The sequence below is a fragment of the Takifugu rubripes genome, chromosome 22 (genome assembly GCF_901000725.2).
Source record: "Takifugu rubripes chromosome 22, fTakRub1.2, whole genome shotgun sequence".
NCBI classification, from domain to species: domain Eukaryota; kingdom Metazoa; phylum Chordata; class Actinopteri; order Tetraodontiformes; family Tetraodontidae; genus Takifugu; species Takifugu rubripes.
Window position 1 is genome coordinate 15,935,167 of NC_042306.1, and position 20,199 is coordinate 15,955,365.

At 52.0% G+C, this 20,199-nt stretch overlaps 2 protein-coding genes across 3 annotated transcripts in view; one reads left to right on the plus strand and one right to left on the minus strand.

The window, feature by feature from the left end:
- On the plus strand, positions 1-14,171 carry lamc2 (laminin, gamma 2). 2 transcript variants are annotated; one of them, XM_029831511.1, is made up of 21 exons: positions 1-155; positions 1,831-2,007; positions 2,085-2,202; positions 4,493-4,614; positions 4,686-4,817; positions 4,951-5,140; positions 5,609-5,718; positions 5,807-6,199; positions 6,261-6,497; positions 6,797-6,933; positions 7,486-7,630; positions 7,698-7,903; positions 8,016-8,092; positions 8,165-8,302; positions 11,794-11,938; positions 12,001-12,150; positions 12,672-12,786; positions 12,864-13,060; positions 13,136-13,294; positions 13,363-13,462; positions 13,606-14,171. In XM_029831511.1, exons 1-21 carry the CDS (start codon positions 11-13, stop codon positions 13,857-13,859), a joined length of 3,447 nt encoding a protein of 1,148 aa, XP_029687371.1. In that variant the 5' UTR covers positions 1-10; the 3' UTR covers positions 13,860-14,171. The 2 variants fall into 2 exon arrangements, with proteins under 2 accessions (XP_029687371.1, XP_029687372.1); XM_029831512.1 differs by having other exon boundaries at positions 12,675-12,786.
- Positions 14,172-17,636: 3,465 nt separating this feature from the next.
- nmnat2 (nicotinamide nucleotide adenylyltransferase 2) overlaps positions 17,637-20,199 on the minus strand; it is an 11,471-nt gene continuing 8,908 nt past the window's right edge. Inside the window, exon 11 of the mRNA XM_029830543.1 lies at positions 17,637-19,225. Within this exon, the coding sequence (XP_029686403.1) occupies positions 19,123-19,225 (103 nt within the window). The 3' untranslated portion in view covers positions 17,637-19,122. The remainder of the gene's footprint in view (positions 19,226-20,199) is intronic.

The following is a 20,199-nucleotide window of genomic DNA, read 5'->3' on the forward strand; positions in this document are numbered from 1 at the left end:
GTGGGGGGGCATGTTGAGACCTGCAGCAGTAGACGAGTTAAAAGTCGGCAACCAGGAATTTGAAGGTAATCTCAACATGAAGATCAGCAGTTGTGTTTCCCTCTATCTGCTTCTCGCTGCCGCCTGTGTCGTCCAGGCAACATACAGACACTATTGTAAGTACACACACACACACACACACACACACACACACACACACACACAGTGTCAGATCTGATCCTGCAGCTGAAAGTGGTTTAAAATTGCAAGTCATTTCTAATTTAGGTGCAACAGTTTCAGCAATAAAAGAGCTGCAACGTGAACATTTTCCACATTTATGTTTGAATCCACCTGAGCTCTTGTTAGAAAATAGAAGGGAAGAAAGGGCCAGTTGCCTTGTTTGGAAGCGTTTCGGAACGCCGCGGCTCTTTCCTGGAACTGCTCCTTTGTTGAATGTTGCTGTAACAAGCAGAAATCTGACCCGTGTTAAAGTGTCTGACTGTGAAGCTGCTTCTTATCAGACTCTCTCTGAGTCGATGTTCACACTTGGATTCCTGGAATTTATCCTTCAGTGGTTCAATAATATGAAGAGAGAGATGATTTTTTTAATTGATTTCAGCGCTCGATCCGCCAGCTGTCGTTATTCAGTGTTCAAACTGGCTCGTCCTTGTCTCTGAGGTTAGCATTACTGCTAATTGTGCTAATATTTGTTGTGTAAGTAGACTGTGGGGTTAAGAAATGATGGTTTGTTCAGATTGTTTTGCTCCCCTCAGATTTTAAAATCTTCCCCGGAGCTTCAACCGGGCCTCCTCGGGCAAGAATCCCGTCCCGACACACGTTGGAATCTGTCCTGCAGACACTGACTCATGCTAAATTATTCAGGCGTGACCAATCAGCTGCTGAATCACTGGACCTTGTTCTGATCATCAGACACACCCTCGAGTCCGACACTCTGGCAGAGCTCATTGTTACGGAGTTGTTAGTTAGACGTTAAGCTGCCAGATGTTGCCAGTGGTGCCAGTTATGTCTCTGTTCCACTGGCTTCAGAGTGGATACTGGCTGGGAATAACTGTGTCCTGTCCGTGTAGGGACTGTAAAAGAGTGTTGGGAACTGTTCCAGTCTAATACAGCCTACCTTCCACATTTGTTCTCCAGTCAAACACAAAAGCCTGAAACATTGTCAGCATGGACACAAGCGGTTAACTGCTAGCAGGCTAGCTTGTTATGGCATCTGAAAATGCACTATTTTTGCTTATTGCATGTTGCTCAGAGATCACCTGAGGTTTTCAGAAAGATGATGAGTGGTTCCTCAGGCTGCTGCTGGCCTCTTAAGGAACATCCTCTGATGTCCTTTGATGTTCAAGTCAGTAGACTCAGCTGGCTCCTTGTTTCGGACAGTGAAGCACAACTCCAGGTTCAGCCAGAGCTTCCTGGAGGTCTTCCGCAGTCAAACAGGGTTTTGACTTGTTCTTTCTGAAGTTCTTCTGGAGGAGCCGTGGGTGTTGATTGTTGGGACAGGTGAGAGGATTCTGGGCTGCTAACAGTGAACGAAGGTCTGATGCCTTAGTCAAAGCTCTCAGAGAGCTCAGATTTCCTGGGGCACCCACTCATTTTCAGGGTTCTACTTTCAGGTTGACTATAAAACTGTTCAAGGCAGAAACACAACAATGCCTTTGCACAAAAACATTGAACAAGAGTGCTTCCTGTTTAAGTTGATGCCTTTTGGTGCTAATTTCATCTTCCCACTGCTGAACTGTGTGAGCTTCATTTTCTGTAAACATGAATGAGCTTTAAAGTCGTCAAATTCAGCAGAAGAAAAACGACAGACACAGATGTTTCCTCCACTTGCAGCCAGATGGCATTGCTCCTGCAATGGAAGGTCTCAGTATTGCCTTCAGGATGCCTGGGGGCTCCACTGCATCAACTGCCAGGGAAACACTACCGGACGGCACTGTGAGCGCTGCAAGGACGGGTTCTACCAGCAGGTGGCAGGACTGGGCTGTTCAGCATGTGGCTGTGACCCTGTTGGTGAGAAAAGACCATTAATAGGCCTTATCTAAGCTAGATGGTTCTGTTCAGCAGCTAATGTTAGACTTTCCCTCTAGGAGCCATCAACTCCACCTGTGACAGCAGGGGGCGCTGCTACTGCAAAGAAGCCGTCTCAGGAGAAAAATGCACCCGATGCTCGGACGGACCCATCGGACCAAACGGCTGCAGACAAAGGTGGAGATAAGATTGTTGGTGGAAGGGGGCCCATTTCTGCGTTGGCTGTCTGGCAGAGAAAGTGTTGATAGCCGCAATAATGTCGGTCATTTGGGTTGGGGTTAGGGGTTGAGGAGGAGTTGTCCAGTGGTGGACGATGGAAGGGTTGGGGCTAGGGGTTGAGGAGGAGTTGTCCAGAGGTGGACGATGGAAGGGTTGGGGTTAGGGGTTGAGGAGGAGTTGTCCAGTGGTGGACGATGGAAGGGTTGGGGTTAGGGGTTGAGGAGGAGTTGTCCAGTGGTGGACGATGGAAGGGTTGGGGCTAGGGGTTGAGGAGGAGTTGTCCAGTGGTGGACGATGGAAGGGTTGGGGCTAGGGGTTGAGGAGGAGTTGTCCAGAGGTGGACGATGGAAGGGTTGGGGTTAGGGGTTGAGGAGGAGTTGTCCAGTGGTGGACGATGGAAGGGTTGGGGTTAGGGGTTGAGGAGGAGTTGTCCAGTGGTGGACGATGGAAGGGTTGGGGTTAGGGGTTGAGGAGGAGTTGTCCAGTGGTGGACGATGGAAGGGTTGGGGTTAGGGGTTGAGGAGGAGTTGTCCAGTGGTGGACGATGGAAGGGTTGGGGCTAGGGGTTGAGGAGGAGTTGTCCAGTGGTGGACGATGGAAGGGTTGGGGCTAGGGGTTGAGGAGGAGTTGTCCAGTGGTGGACGATGGAAGGGTTGGGGTTAGGGGATGAGGAGGAGTTGTCCAGTGGTGGACGATGGAAGGGTTGGGGTTAGGGGTTGAGGAGGAGTTGTCCAGTGGTGGACGATGGAAGGGTTGGGGTTAGGGGTTGAGGAGGAGTTGTCCAGTGGTGGACGATGGAAGGGTTGGGGTTAGGGGTTGAGGAGGAGTTGTCCAGTGGTGGACGATGGAAGGGTTGGGGTTAGGGGTTGAGGAGGAGTTGTCCAGTGGTGGACGATGGAAGGGTTGGGGCTAGGGGTTGAGGAGGAGTTGTCCAGTGGTGGACGATGGAAGGGTTGGGGTTAGGGGTTGAGGAGGAGTGTCCAGTGGTGGACGATGGAAGGGTTGGGGCTAGGGGTTGAGGAGGAGTTGTCCAGTGGTGGACGATGGAAGGGTTGGGGTTAGGGGTTGAGGAGGAGTTGTCCAGTGGTGGACGATGGAAGGGTTGGGGTTAGGGGTTGAGGAGGAGTTGTCCAGTGGTGGACGATGGAAGGGTTGGGGCTAGGGGTTGAGGAGGAGTTGTCCAGTGGTGGACGATGGAAGGGTTGGGGTTAGGGGTTGAGGAGGAGTTGTCCAGTGGTGGACGATGGAAGGGTTGGGGTTAGGGGTTGAGGAGGAGTTGTCCAGTGGTGGACGATGGAAGGGTTGGGGTTAGGGGTTGAGGAGGAGTTGTCCAGTGGTGGACGATGGAAGGGTTGGGGTTAGGGGTTGAGGAGGAGTTGTCCAGTGGTGGACGATGGAAGGGTTGGGGTTAGGGGTTGAGGAGGAGTTGTCCAGAGGTGGACGATGGAAGGGTTTGGGGAGCTCCAGGGAGACACAGACAAGCATGTTGTCTCTGAAGATGTCATGGTGAATTATTCATTCAGCAGAGTCAGACAGAGTCCTTGAAGCTCTCCAGGACCTGTAATAAGCAATGAACAGCTACAGTAGTGTCCCAGCAGGGGAACCTGCCCCACATTAGCCTCATCTTCCTCTTGTCCACGATGAAGTTCTGCAAGGTCCTCAGGAAGGGCCACCCACAGAAGGGTGTCAGCCAGTCTGTCCCTCCTGTTTAGGCAGGTCTACCTTCTGTCCAGAGGGCTGTTTTATGAGCTACCAGGCTATCGTGCACACTAAACTTCTCATTTGGAAGGGTACCACTTCCTTTCTTGGATTCTGTTTGTGGATCAAACAGAATTATTCCAGTGAATGAAATTCCTCTAATATCCCGTTCATGTCAAAATTAGCTGCTAAATGTGTTTGTTTTGCTCCTGAATCTCCTGGCATTGCAATCACGCCCTGGTCTTTCTCCATCTGATGAGGCCCTCTTGGGTTTGAAGCCATTATCGGCTACATGAAGCAAAACCAGAGTGAGCGACCTTAAAGACGCAGCAAATCCGGAGGTCGTGTTCCTGCTCCGTGGCTGCTTGCTCCTCAACCTTCCACATGGTTCCGTGAGGGCTGTTGGTGCCGTCACCGTGGAGATCAGCGGGGGTTTCTGGCTCCGCTGCTCATCAATCCAGAGGAATCTCGTTTTCGAACACAAAGATCAGCTTCTCTTCCTGCACTTTGCTCATTTTCATTCCAACGTCCAAACCCATGTTTATTTCAGACGTCAGCTGAGAGGGGATTCTGGGAGTTCGGCTCTGCCGTGTTTCTGTTTCGGCCACAGCAGCCGATGTTCTGCTCAGTCGGGTTACTCCATCCATCCCATCTCATCCACCTTCACTGACGGTAACACCTAGCCCTGAGGAGATGGTTGTTAACCTCAGGTTTCTAAATAAGATGAGTTTTTGTGTTTCTAGGACCAGACGGTTGGAAGGCAACAGTAGACAACGACATGGGTCCAAATGACGCCCTTTTCCGCTGGTCTCCGAGACACCAAGACCTCGAGGTGATCTCCACAAACAGCTTGCCTGTTTACTTGAATGCACCAGGTAAGATCAGGACAGGGCCAGCAGCGGCGGTTCCTTCTCCCCCTCCTTTCTCTCTACTCGGTTTTCACTCTTTCTTGGCCAGCTTTTATTCAACACTTTCTCTTTTGTTCTGACCGACGATTCTCTTCTTTAGCTCCTTACCTGGGTAACCAGCTGCTGAGTTATGGTCAGAACTTCTCCTTCTCATTGCGTCTGGACCACAGCGTCCGGCAACCATCCCAAAGCGACGTGGTCCTGGAAGGTTCCGGCCTGCGAGTTGCCGCTTCATTGGGTGCACTGCGATCTGCTGCCCCCTGTAGACAGAAGGTGAACTACAGTTTCAGGTGAGAACATTTTCGACCTGCAAAGAGCTGCTGAGGGGTTCTCCTCTGGAGAACCTTTACATGTTTGACATAAAACAGTTTCTGTTGTTTGAGGAGAAGTTTCTACACTTCAAGATCCAGCGCTTTTCTTTTGATTCAGTTTAAAAAGGTCAAACACGGTTCATAGAGATGCTGATTTACATTTAAACAATCATTTGTATTGAATCTGATTAGTCAGTCTTATCTTTCAATATTTCATATATATATTATCTATACATATATAGATAATATATTTTTATCAAAGAATATTCTATAGAATAGTCCCCGTTTTATGGCATATTTCGACTATCTGAGGTGAATGACGATAAACCAAATTTGGACAAAATGATATTTTTGAATGAAAGAGAACAGAAGAAGATGTGAATTGTCCAGGACGTCCAGGCTTTCATCTCTTTTATGATCTCTTTTATGACCCTTTCTCACTAACAGGCTGGATGAGCAGCCCAGCAGCGGCTGGAGGCCTCAGCTCTCCACCTTCCAGTTTCAGATGCTGCTCCAGAACCTCACCACCCTGAAGATCCGGGCAACATTTGGACAAGGTCATTTCCTCCTTCAGCACGATTTCTCTCTCAGCAGCTTTGGTCTCCCACATGAGCAGATGGTCTTTATTGGCTCCTGTCTTTTCAGGACGTGGCTATGTCGACAATGTTCAGATGGTGTCAGCTCAGCGTGGAGAAGGCAGGGTGGCCCACTGGGTGTGGACCTGCCGCTGCCCTCTGGGATACGAGGGTGACCTCTGTAACAGCTGCTCAGCCGGTTTCAAGCGGACAAACCCAGCAGAGGGGGCTTTCAGCTCCTGCGAGCCCTGCGGCTGCAGAGGAGGCAGCTGCGACCCCCACACTGGCGACTGTTACGCTGCAGATGAGACCCCAGGAGAGCAGACCTGTCCTAGAGGCTTCTATCGGAACCGCTGGCACCCTGATACCTGCCTCAAATGCCCCTGTCCAGATGGAGTGTCCTGCACAGTTAAGGATGGATCCGTGCAGCCCCACTGTGACCAGTGTCCACCTGGAAGCACAGGTACGACGTGCTAAGTGTGCTGCTGCTACACAGTGAGTGACGGCATCATTCCTGCGCTCAGGTCCCCGCTGTGACGTCTGTCAAGAGGGTTTCTATGGCGACCCTGTGGGCGCTGTGAGCGGCGTGCAGCGAGCCTGCCGGCCCTGCGAGTGCAACGGGCACATCAGCATCAGCGCTCCAGGAAGTTGTGATGGCCGCACGGGCGAATGTCTCAAGTGTGTCAACAACACCAGGGGGCGCAGCTGCCAGGCCTGTCTGCCAGATTTCTACCACAGCCGAGCGTCCGACGCCTGCAGATGTAAGGGACCTTCTTTTCTTCCATTTGGGGTCATCAAGCAGTCGCCTCAAAGGCAACGCACACACAAGTATAACCTGATGCTAACATGGAAAGTAACTAGTCGTTACTCCTGAAGGATGAAAGGAAGGAAAAAGGACCAACAGAAAACCGGTTCAGAGTTTTTCAGCTACAAAGGTTGAAAACTGATAAAAAGAAACATTTATGGGGTTCTTTTTTAAAATGAGGGGAAAATCGGATCCGGTGAGTTTGTTCTTCCACACTGCTGACGTGTAAAGTCTGTTTCTGCTTTTGTGGACCAGCGTGTGACTGTGACCTCCAAGGTTCCCAGTCCACACAGTGCGATGATCTGGGCCGCTGTCGGTGCAAACCGGGTTTCCAGGGCAACAAGTGCCAGACCTCCAACTGTCCAGCCTGTTTCTCTTCCATCAAGATGAAGGTGATTCTCGGCGATAAACGTGGCTCTTTGGTCTATCGCCACAGTTCACCAAAGTTAGCATGTGCTAGTGAGGTGCTCGACACAAACAGGCTAACTGCACACATCAGTCTGATAACATGGCGATGGGAAACCTCCTGTTGCTCAAAACCCAAAGTCTCCAGTGGTGTTGAGCCAATGACTTGGCAGATAGAGGTGAACACAGGGTTAGGGTTAGGTTAGGGTTAGGGTTAGGGTTAGGGGTTAGGGGTTAGGGTTAGGGTTAGGGGTTAGAGTTAGGGTTAGGGTTAGGGTTAGAGTTAGAGTTAGGGTTAGGGTTAGGGTTAGGTTAGGGTTAGGGTTAGGGTTAGGGTTAGGGGTTAGGGGTTAGGGGTTAGAGTTAGGGTTAGGGGTTAGAGTTAGGGTTAGGGTTAGGGTTAGGTTAGGGTTAGGGTTAGGGGTTAGGGGTTAGGGGTTAGGGTTAGGGTTAGGGTTAGGTTAGGGTTAGGTTAGGGTTAGGGTTAAGGCTAACCTAACCCTAACCCTAACCCTGGGCTAACAGATCCGTGTTTTCAGATGAAAGAATATGCCACCAAACTGGAAGAGATTTTGTTCTTGGATGGGGGCGGAGATCAGCAGAGCAGAGCAGAGATGGAAGCTGGTCTGAGAAACATCAAGCATCTGCTGGACAGCTTACAACGCGACACGGAGGAGCTGACTGGTACCTCACGATGGGGGGAATTTCTTCCAAACGTAGAGCAGTTTGACAACCTTTCTGTGCTTGGCAGGACTGGAGAGGGAGCTGCAAGAGCATCTTTCTTCTACAAACACAACTCAAATGGCCAACAGGCAACATGTCCACAGCATTGCGATGAGAGAGAACAACATCCAACGACAACGCCAGTCATACACCAGGAACATGGAAAAGGTCCTGAATCTGCTGGAGGAGATCAAAGGGAAACTGGACCAGGCCAAGGACGACCTCGGATCGGCTGTAAGGCTACAGAATCACACAACCCAGCCAGCTGAAGCGAGGGCCCTGCAGGTGGAGGCATGATGATGCTGGCCTTGATGATGAGGATGTTTTATCTTCTCACTGCTCTCAGGACATCCCTGCAGGAGACGCTTCTCAGGGTTCACAGTTTCCAGCTCTTCTCCAGGCGGCGGCTGGCCTGGCTGACATGTGAGCTCTCTTCTGTCAGGTTGCTTCTGGCAAAGTTGGATTCTTCAGCAGCTTGTCTTTCATGTCCATCAGGCATCAGAGGGAGGCAGATGTTGTGCAGCAACGCTCCGGCGATGCCCTGGATACCTCTCTGAAGACTCTGGCTCTCTCCAAGACTCTCACGGCCAACGAGAACAAAGTGAAAGAACTGATTGGACATCTTAAGAACACGTGAGTCACTTCTGAATGATGAGCGATTCAGCCATCCTCTACCCGTCCGTCCGTCTGTCCGCCCGTCCACCCAGTCCAACCTACTAGTTTACAGAGATCAAAGTGATGGATGTAGAAGGTGCACCAATGGCCAAAGCAGTGGCTGAAGATGGAGAACATCAAGCCTGTCACCTTATTGATTGCACTAGTCAGACCTGCTAGTGGGAGTGGGAAGAAGTTTTCTACTTCTACTAGTATCCAAGGTAGTTTTCTCTGTCAACTGGACTGGGTTTCTTCTCTTGAAGACGTTCCTCCTTCTATCCAGAAGGCTTCATCAGTTCTGAAATCGCTGGGGAGAGAGCTTGAAAATATACAGCCCCTGTGGACCATTTGCATGCTAATGATCTGGGTGGTCACCTGAGAGTCGTTAGCAGGGTCGTTGGTCGGGTCGTTCACCTAGTTTCTGTTGAGGTGTCTCCCCTTTGTCTGCTGGGTCACATGGTGATGAGTCACTGGGTCTCCTGGAATGGTGTGAATGTTTGTTTTGCTGTTGGAAGGAGTGGAGGACTGCATTGTATGTGGGTGACAGGAAGTGTCTCAGGCCACCACCTCTGTTTAAGGATGGTTTCTCCAATTTAACATGGATAGCTTCCTTGACCCCCCTTTCGAACCAGCGGTCTTCTCTGGCCAGTATCTGTACTTGGCTGTCCTCGAAGGAGTGCCCACTCTCCTTTAAGTGTAAGTGGACTGCTGAATCCTGACCCGAAGAGGTGGCACGTCTGTGTTGTGCCATTCTTCTGTGTAGAGGTTGTTTGGTTTCCCCAATGTACAGTTCCTTGCATTTCTCCTGGCACTGTACAGCATAAACAACATTACTTTGTTTGGGTCTTGGTGTCTTGTCCTTTGGGTGGACCAGCCTCTGTCTGAGAGTGTTGCTGGGTTTGAAATGAACCGGTATGTCGTGTTTCTGGAGGATCCTCCTAAACTTCTCCGAGACTCCAGACAGGTAGGGGATGGAAACGCTGCGGCGTTTGTTTCTCTCCTCCTCTCCTTTGCTGAGGTCTTGCTTTCTTGAGGTTTTGGTGAAGGCCCAGTCTGGGTAGCCACATGTTTTGAGAGCTGTCTTAATGTGGTCCTGTTCCTTCTTTCTGCCTTGGGATGTGGTGGGTATTTCTCTGGCCCGGTGTTGGAGAGTTCTGATCACTCCCAACTTGTGTTCCAGTGGGTGGTGAGAGTCAAACTGGAGGTACTGGTCGGTGTGTGTAGGTTTTCTGTAGACTTCGATGGTGAGATTTCTGTCCTCAGTGATCTTGACTGCGCAGTCCAGAAAGGCCAGACTGTTTCCTTTAACCTCTTCCCGGGTGAATTTTACATGCTCGTCTGTTTTGTTGAGGTGATCGGAGAACGCTTCCAATTCTTGTATTTGAATTTTGACCCAGGTGTCATCCACATACCTGAACCAGTGGCTTGGCGCAGTTCCTGTGAAGGATGTCAGGGCCTGGGATTCCACCTTCTCCATGTATAGATTGGCAACTATAGGGGATACTGGTGAGCCCATGGCACAGCCATGTTTCTGCCTGTAGAAGCCTTCTCTGTACTGGAAATAGGTGGTGTTCAAACACAGGTCCAGCATGGTGCAGATTTGGGCCGGTGTTAAGATTGTTCTTTCTGTAAGATTCTTGTCCAATAGAAGGTGCTTGTGGATGGTGTCTATGGCGCTGGCGGTGGGGATGCACGTGAAGAGTGACGTGACATCATAAGATACCATAGTCTCTTCTGGAAGTAGTGTGAGTCCAACGACTTTTTGAGCAAAGTCTTGGGAGTTTTTGATGTGGTGTGGGGTGTTGCCAAAGAGACTATGGTATCTTATGATGTCACGTCACTCTTCACGTGCATCCCCACCGCCAGCGCCATAGACACCATCCACAAGCACCTTCTATTGGACAAGAATCTTACAGAAAGAACAATCTTAACACCGGCCCAAATCTGCACCATGCTGGACCTGTGTTTGAACACCACCTATTTCCAGTACAGAGAAGGCTTCTACAGGCAGAAACATGGCTGTGCCATGGGCTCACCAGTATCCCCTATAGTTGCCAATCTATACATGGAGAAGGTGGAATCCCAGGCCCTGACATCCTTCACAGGAACTGCGCCAAGCCACTGGTTCAGGTATGTGGATGACACCTGGGTCAAAATTCAAATACAAGAATTGGAAGCGTTCTCCGATCACCTCAACAAAACAGACGAGCATGTAAAATTCACCCGGGAAGAGGTTAAAGGAAACAGTCTGGCCTTTCTGGACTGCGCAGTCAAGATCACTGAGGACAGAAATCTCACCATCGAAGTCTACAGAAAACCTACACACACCGACCAGTACCTCCAGTTTGACTCTCACCACCCACTGGAACACAAGTTGGGAGTGATCAGAACTCTCCAACACCGGGCCAGAGAAATACCCACCACATCCCAAGGCAGAAAGAAGGAACAGGACCACATTAAGACAGCTCTCAAAACATGTGGCTACCCAGACTGGGCCTTCACCAAAACCTCAAGAAAGCAAGACCTCAGCAAAGGAGAGGAGGAGAGAAACAAACGCCGCAGCGTTTCCATCCCCTACCTGTCTGGAGTCTCGGAGAAGTTTAGGAGGATCCTCCAGAAACACGACATACCGGTTCATTTCAAACCCAGCAACACTCTCAGACAGAGGCTGGTCCACCCAAAGGACAAGACACCAAGACCCAAACAAAGTAATGTTGTTTATGCTGTACAGTGCCAGGAGAAATGCAAGGAACTGTACATTGGGGAAACCAAACAACCTCTACACAGAAGAATGGCACAACACAGACGTGCCACCTCTTCGGGTCAGGATTCAGCAGTCCACTTACACTTAAAGGAGAGTGGGCACTCCTTCGAGGACAGCCAAGTACGGATACTGGCCAGAGAAGACCGCTGGTTCGAAAGGGGTGTCAAGGAAGCTATCCATGTTAAATTGGAGAAACCATCCTTAAACAGAGGTGGTGGCCTGAGGCACTTCCTATCACCCACATACAATGCAGTCCTCCACTCCTTCCAACAGCAAAACAAACATTCACACCATTCCAAGAGACCCAGTGACTCATCACCATGTGACCCAGCAGACAAAGGGGAGACATCTCAACAGAAACTAGGTGAACGACCCGACCAACGACCCTGCTAACGACTCTCAGGTGACCACCCAGATCATTAGCATGCAAATGGTCCACAGGGGCTATATATTTTCAAGCTCTCTCCCCAGCGATTTCAGAACTGATGAAGCCTTCTGGATAGAAGGCGAAACGTCTTCAAGAGAAGAAACCCAGTCCAGTTGACAGAGAAAACTACCTTGGATACAATGACCTGGATGACTGAGAATTTACACAGACTACTCCTACTAGTATTACAGCTTCCTCAGTAAATATACGCTAGGTTAACTTCTGCACATTAACGTTGGACAGGTTTCTACCATCTCTCTTTTGTGTGTTTGTATCCAGGTACGAGCAAACAGCCGCACAGGTGAAAGGGTTGGAGAACCGGGCCGAGCGTCTCAGCAGTGAGGCCGCAGATGAAAACATGGTGGCTAACAACATGCACAAAGAAATCACACAGTTGGAGCAAGAAATCCCATCAGCCCTGAAGGTTAGGCTTCAAGAGTTTAGCCGAGGAAATGTAGGTGGACTAACCTGTGTTCTTCTGATTAGGATGGGGTGCACAGCATGGCCTCTGTGCTGAGCGACCTGACAGGGGCAGCCAACAAGGGCCAAGAAGACTTTGATGTGTTCCAAAGGGGAGTCGAGCAAAACAAGGTGGCAGCAGAGAACCTGCTGAACGAAGGCCGGACATCTGGGAAGGTATCTTGACCTGTTCCTCTGGATGTGACCCAGAGGAACATGGTTCTGCCGCTGTTCTGCTGTCATTTGTGCTCCCTGCAAGTGTGTTCAAACTAGGGCTGGAAAATGACGTGCACGCGCCCACAAAGTGCCTTTACATGCACGTCCAAATCAGTGTCCACCCGTTGCTCGATGCATGATTGATGCCACCGGACTTGATTATGGGCGGGGCCAACTTAAGTACGTTAGCACATAATTGTAACAATATATAAATAATGCTACAGAAATGTTGCTGACAGGCTGAATTTTCCTCATTAGCACTGGCGGCTAACTAGCAAGCTCATCACCTCACAGATAGCATCAGCATTACTTTCTAAATATCGCTGCTTGTTCAAAGGGAGCTACCCACCAATAGAAGAAGGAACATGAAAGAGACCCTGGTGGTGGTGGGGGGGGGCACACTCGTTAAAATTCTTCGTTAGCAGAAGATGTCATGTCTGCTCCTGTGCTCCACTTCTAAAATACTGACGTCCTCATGACAGCAGGTTGAAAAGCTGCTGAACAGAACTGACGTTGCCAGAGATGAAACCAACGATGCTCTTCGGCGCATCAACGGCAGCACAGACGAGCTGAGGGACGCTCTGAATACCCTGAAGGGTACGAAGACAACCACCCACTGTAACCCTGCCCGGTGTGGTTTAAGACCTACTGAACACCACAGATCTTCTCCACAGGATTTACTCAGCAGATCAATAACTACAGAACTGAAGCCAACGCGGCCATCCAGCGTCTCCATGGCATCAACTCCACCATCCAGCAAGCTGTCCGCAGCAATGAGGAGACGCAGTCTGTCCTGAGAGACATGTCTGAGGACTATAATCAAAGCTTGGGGACCATAAATGTGCTGGAGAACCTGGTCAACAGCATAGAGGTGACAGTCGCCCACCCCTTCATCCATCCACACATCTCCAGAATCGCTCACTGCTCATGTGTCTTTGGTCTTTAGGGGACATTCGGATCTTTACCACCTCAAAACGTTATCGTCAGTGAAAGCAGCCAACTGAAGGGGGACAGCGAGGATCTGAAGGTGAAGTTGGAGAGAGTGGACGGAGACCTGAACATTGAGCTGGATGCTGTCAGGAGGCTGGAGGACGAGAGCGTGCAGGTGAACATCTATGCAACAACTGTCACACACAATTCACACACAAGAGTCTGAAGCTGATGTTCCTGTAGGGTTCTGCTGGAGCTGCTGGGGCCCTCCAACAAGCCCGACAGAGCAGAGCAGCTGTGGACGAAACGTTGCGTGAGATCAACAACCTGTTCTCTCAGCTGAGTGAGTCTGAGTTTGCTGATAGATGAAACCTCCAGGAAGCCAAAGCTAAGCCTTTCAAACCCAAACGCAAAGCTTTAGCATCACGACAGTGTGTTTTTCTGGAGGAGCAGAGTCATCCTGCCACGCTGTCTTGTCCTACTCAGATCAGACCGATGCTGTGGACCTGAAGCGTCTGCAGCAGGTGGAAGCCTCTGTAGATGGTGCTCAGAGGAATGTGGAGCAGCACCTGAAGCCCTGGCTCAGCGACGTGGAGGCCCAAGAAGCTGCTCAGAAACGCCGCCTCTATGGTATCAACACAGATATTGACAACATCTTGGCAGACATAGAAAACCTGAAGGTCATCTTACAGTCAGTCCCCAATGGCTGCTTCAACACGCTCCCCATTGAGAATCCCTGAGCACAGACCTGGTCTGTCACGCTGGCGCTGAGAAACGGAGGGGCTTGGCTAATACTAAAGCTAGCTAGCGTCAGGGTGCCCCTCTGAAGGGCACTTTGGCCCGGGAACATTTGTCTACTGTCCCACTGATGATTTTAGTCTGTTGCCTTCACCTGAACAGTTTTATGGTTCAGCGTTTCACATTTTTACAGGTAAATTCCTCATTTTTAACTGCTGCACATAAACTCAGGTTTTTCTGTAGAAACTGACGAGTGCATAAGAATTCTGTGTCCAATTGTTTTTATCTGCACTGAAATAAAACTTTGCAAATATGCGTGTGTGTGTGTGTGTGTGTGTAGTTACATATGATCCCATAACACTAATGCCAAAAGACCAGGCTGCAGCAGCCTCCCGGAGCAAGAAGCAGTTCCCAACACACTGAACAGCACAAGGTCCTGACAGGAGCCACATCTACTGGCCAGGATGACCAGGGTGGCCCCCGTGGTCCTGGGAGCACTGAGAGCCCCACAAGATCTAGGAGCCACATCTACTGGCCAGGATGACCAGGGTGGCCCCCGTGGTCCTGGGAGCACTGAGAGCCCCACAAGATCTAGGAGCCACATCTACTGGCCAGGATGACCAGGGTGGCCCCCGTGGTCCTGGGAGCACTGAGAGCCCCACAAGATCTAGGAGCCACATCTACTGGCCAGGATGACCAGGGTGGCCCCCGTGGTCCTGGGAGCACTGAGAGCCCCACAAGATCTAGGAGCCACATCTACTGGCCAGGATGACCAGGGTGGCCCCCGTGGTCCTGGGAGCACTGAGAGCCCCACAAGATCTAGGAGCCACATCTACTGGCCAGGATGACCAGGGTGGCCCCCGTGGTCCTGGGAGCACTGAGAGCCCCACAAGATCTAGGAGCCACATCTACTGGCCAGGATGACCAGGGTGGCCCCCGTGGTGCTGGGAGCACTGAGAGCCCCACAAGATCTAGGAGCCACATCTACTGGCCAGGATGACCAGGGTGGCCCCCGTGGTCCTGGGAGCACTGAGAGCCCCACAAGATCTAGGAGCCACATCTACTGGCCAGGATGACCAGGGTGGCCCCCGTGGTCCTGGGAGCACTGAGAGCCCCACAAGATCTAGGAGCCACATCTACTGGCCAGGATGACCAGGGTGGCCCCCGTGGTCCTGGGAGCACTGAGAGCCCCACAAGATCTAGGAGCCACATCTACTGGCCAGGATGACCAGGGTGGCCCCCGTGGTCCTGGGAGCACTGAGAGCCCCACAAGATCTAGGAGCCACATCTACTGGCCAGGATGACCAGGGTGGCCCCCGTGGTCCTGGGAGCACTGAGAGCCCCACAAGATCTAGGAGCCACAGCTACTGGCCAGGATGACCAGGGTGGCCCCCGTGGTCCTGGGAGCACTGAGAGCCCCACAAGATCTAGGAGCCACATCTACTGGCCAGGATGACCAGGGTGGCCCCCGTGGTGCTGGGAGCACTGAGAGCCCCACAAGATCTAGGAGCCACATCTACTGGCCAGGATGACCAGGGTGGCCCCCTTGGTCCTGGGAGCACTGAGAGCCCCACAAGATCTAGGAGCCACATCTACTGGCCAGGATGACCAGGGTGGCCCCCGTGGTGCTGGGAGCACTGAGAGCCCCACAAGATCTAGGAGCCACATCTACTGGCCAGGATGACCAGGGTGGCCCCCGTGGTGCTGGGAGCACTGAGAGCCCCACAAGATCTAGGAGCCACATCTACTGGCCAGGATGACCAGGGTGGCCCCCGTGGTCCTGGGAGCACTGAGAGCCCCACAAGATCTAGGAGCCACATCTACTGGCCAGGATGACCAGGGTGGCCCCCGTGGTCCTGGGAGCACTGAGAGCCCCACAAGATCTAGGAGCCACATCTACTGGCCAGGATGACCAGGGTGGCCCCCGTGGTGCTGGGAGCACTGAGAGCCCCACAAGATCTAGGAGCCACATCTACTGGCCAGGATGACCAGGGTGGCCCCCGTGGTCCTGGGAGCACTGAGAGCCCCACAAGATCTAGGAGCCACATCTACTGGCCAGGATGACCAGGGTGGCCCCCGTGGTCCTGGGAGCACTGAGAGCCCCACAAGATCTAGGAGCCACATCTACTGGCCAGGATGACCAGGGTGGCCCCCGTGGTCCTGGGAGCACTGAGAGCCCCACAAGATCTAGGAGCCACATCTACTGGCCAGGATGACCAGGGTGGCCCCCGTGGTCCTGGGAGCACTGAGAGCCCCACAAGATCTAGGAGCCACATCTACTGGCCAGGATGACCAGGGTGGCCCCCGTGGTCCTGGGAGCACTGAGAGCCCCACAAGATCTAGGAGCCACAGCTATTGGCCAGGATGACCAGGGTGGCCCCCGTGGTCCTGGGAGCACTGAGAGCCCCACAAGATCTAGGAGCCACATCTACTGGCCAGGATGACCAGGGTGGCCCCCGTGGTGCTGGGAGCACTGAGAGCCCCACAAGATCTAGGAGCCACATCTACTGGCCAGGATGACCAGGGTGGCCCCCTTGGTCCTGGGAGCACTGAGAGCCCCACAAGATCTAGGAGCCACATCTACTGGCCAGGATGACCAGGGTGGCCCCCGTGGTGCTGGGAGCACTGAGAGCCCCACAAGATCTAGGAGCCACATCTACTGGCCAGGATGACCAGGGTGGCCCCCGTGGTGCTGGGAGCACTGAGAGCCCCACAAGATCTAGGAGCCACATCTACTGGCCAGGATGACCAGGGTGGCCCCCGTGGTCCTGGGAGCACTGAGAGCCCCACAAGATCTAGGAGCCACATCTACTGGCCAGGATGACCAGGGTGGCCCCCGTGGTCCTGGGAGCACTGAGAGCCCCACAAGATCTAGGAGCCACAGCTATTGGCCAGGATGACCAGGGTGGCCCCCGTGGTCCTGGGAGCACTGAGAGCCCCACAAGATCTAGGAGCCACATCTACTGGCCAGGATGACCAGGGTGGCCCCCGTGGTCCTGGGAGCACTGAGAGCCCCACAAGATCTAGGAGCCACATCTACTGGCCAGGATGACCAGGGTGGCCCCCTTGGTCCTGGGAGCACTGAGAGCCCCACAAGATCTAGGAGCCACATCTACTGGCCAGGATGACCAGGGTGGCCCCCGTGGTCCTGGGAGCACTGAGAGCCCCACAAGATCTAGGAGCCACATCTACTGGCCAGGATGACCAGGGTGGCCCCCGTGGTGCTGGGAGCACTGAGAGCCCCACAAGATCTAGGAGCCACATCTACTGGCCAGGATGACCAGGGTGGCCCCCGTGGTGCTGGGAGCACTGAGAGCCCCACGAGATCTAGGAGCCACATCTACTGGCCAGGATGACCAGGGTGGCCCCCGTGGTGCTGGGAGCACTGAGAGCCCCACAAGATCTAGGAGCCACATCTACTGGCCAGGATGACCAGGGTGGCCCCCGTGGTCCTGGGAGCACTGAGAGCCCCACAAGATCTAGGAGCCACATCTACTGGCCAGGATGACCAGGGTGGCCCCCGTGGTCCTGGGAGCACTGAGAGCCCCACAAGATCTAGGAGCCACATCTACTGGCCAGGATGACCAGGGTGGCCCCCGTGGTCCTGGGAGCACTGAGAGCCTATAGAGACTATAATACTAATACTGTGCAGCGCCCCCAGGCTGCCGGCCAGGAGAATGAGCAGACCACCCGGGAAAAAAGGGCATTTTTAATTTTTTTTTTTACTGTAACCATTCGCAGAAAAATGAATAATAGAAATGAAAGAAAATCAAGAGCTGTTCCTTTGACTCAAAGTTCTTTAATTTAAGAAGGTAAATGATGATGAAAAACATTGTCATAGAAGTGCATTTTGTCTGATTCCTAATTGGCCATATAGATGCGTACATTAGATTGTGCACAGTGAAAAAGCCTGGGGTCTGTCCCAGGTTGGAGATCCACATTCAGCAGAAGAATGATGATAGAATTGGTGATATAAAAACAAAAACTGAAGTAAAGGTGACATTTATTCAAATAAAACTGACAGAAGCTACAGAAGAAAAAGACTAGCGCAGCATCAGATGTGTGAATCTTTGCTGAATGTTACATTCATATTTATATTTGACAGCTTTAATAAACAGTCAGATTAATGTCACTACTGGAACTGAACTGATTACACATGCAAACCAGCAGGCAGAGGAACCCACATTCAAAAACAAGCTAACAGGTCTACCAGTGCTAACCAAGCTAAGGGAAATAAGCTAACAGCAAACATGCAAAGAAGAGACTACGTCATCGTCGTCATCATGAGTGTGTGTGGAACAGATCCGTTGAGCTGTTGCTCTGCTCCGTGACCGGAGCTCTGCCAGTTTCAGGGCCTCATGCAACAATCTGCAGAATCAGATCTTATTTAAATTAGCTGCACATCAGCCCCTAAATAACTCCCTTCGTCATCAACTACAACTTGGATTTGGTCTAGATGTTAGCGTGATATCACACATGTTGGTTTACTTAAACCTTCTCCTCACTTTGACCCATCATATAAGGTCAGCATGAGGTTATGGAGCCTACGTGATTGGGAGTGTTAGCCTGTGACTGTTAGCAACGTGGTACTTTCGAGTATATTATAGCAGGATTATGCTTTGTGCATTAGTCTGTCACAGACTTGATGTTCCCTTTCAAAACTTGAATCTTCAAAGGTTAGCAAAGGTTAGCTTGAGTGGCCCAACATTCAAAATCTTCAGCAACTACGAAGACTTGTATCTGAAATAAAGCTGAACGAATAAATGAAGCTAAATGTAGAAATCAGAAACCTTTTTTTGCAGCTAAATGATATTTGTAGATAATGTTACTACTCAATATATGAGTTCACATATTCAGGCCAAGACAAACGTGTGGAAGCATCTTAGTTGCATTTTAAACAACTTTTTTAGTTGCAATGATTTGAGGTTTTCGATGGATTAAGTCTTTTATCTTTAATGCTGCATTTTGGTGCTGATTTAACATTTAGATTTCTATTCCATGAAGTCCCAAATATGACAGAGTTCCACATCTGCTCATGCGTCATGCGTCCCAAACATGAAAATGACCAGGAAGCGCGCCCACAGCTCAAGCCCCGCCCACGCGGTAAAGTCACAGAACAAAGACAGGATGGTGTTGGAGGGCCCTGCTTGAGACCTCGAGAGACTACGGGACTGGACCTGATCTACTCCAGCTGCTTTGGGGCGGGCGCGTCCCGGTATTGATGCGGTGAAAGGCCCCCCCCCGTCTCGGTGAGGTCTGCTGCTTCTATCCTGTGGCGCTGATGTACAGCTGACTCTGCAGGATGTAGTCGATGACCGGCTGGCTCAGGTAGTCCACGACGTGGCCGTCGCCGTGCTGCAGGGCCAACCTGAAGAGCAGACGGCAGAGATGGTAAGAAGAGCATCTGCAGCAGCTTCATCAGTGAGAACCTCCTCCTGATCGTCCATCGGCCCATCTCCCTTCACTGGTCCTGCTCCATGTCACAGAACCGGACCGCCGTAAAGTGGGCCTGGTCTAGGTGGTGACCCTTAAAGCTGGTTGAGCCACCGGTACCATGAGTCCCAGTAGGAGCCTTCTCACCATGGCCTTAGACTAAAGCTGGACGGCATCCCAAGGTCACCAACCCTGACCCTGACCCTGACCCTTGTGAAGGCCTCCAGCACCCTGGCCCAGACCTTCTAGGGACATATGATCTCTCTCAGATACCAATTTTATTTGACTTCCCAGAGTCCAAACTCAGTCCCACCAGCACCCGCTGGGACCCCCCTTCAGCCTGACCCTAACCCTTCAGCCTGACCCTGACCCTTCAGCCTGACCCTGACCCTAACCCTTCAGCCTGACCCTTCAGCCTGACCCTGACCCTTCAGCCTGACCCTGACCCTAACCCTTCAGCCTGACCCTGACCCTTCAGCCTGACCCTTCAGCCTGACCCTGACCCTTCCGCCTGACCCTTCAGCCTGACCCTGACCCTTCAGCCTGACCCTGACCCTAACCCTTCAGCCTGACCCTTCAGCCTGACCCTTCAGCCTGACCCTGACCCTTCAGCCTGACCCTGACCCTTCAGCCTGACCCTAACCCTTCAGCCTGACCCTTCAGCCTGACCCTGACCCTAACCCCTTCAGCCTGACCCTGACCCTTCCGCCTGACCCTTCAGCCTGACCCTGACCCTAACCCTTCAGCCTGACCCTAACCCTTCAGCCTGACCCTAACCCTTCAGCCTGACCCTGACCCTTCAGCCTGACCCTTCCGCCTGACCCTTCAGCCTGACCCTAACCCTAACCCCTTCAGCCTGACCCTGACCCTTCCGCCTGACCCTTCAGCCTGACCCTGACCCTAACCCCT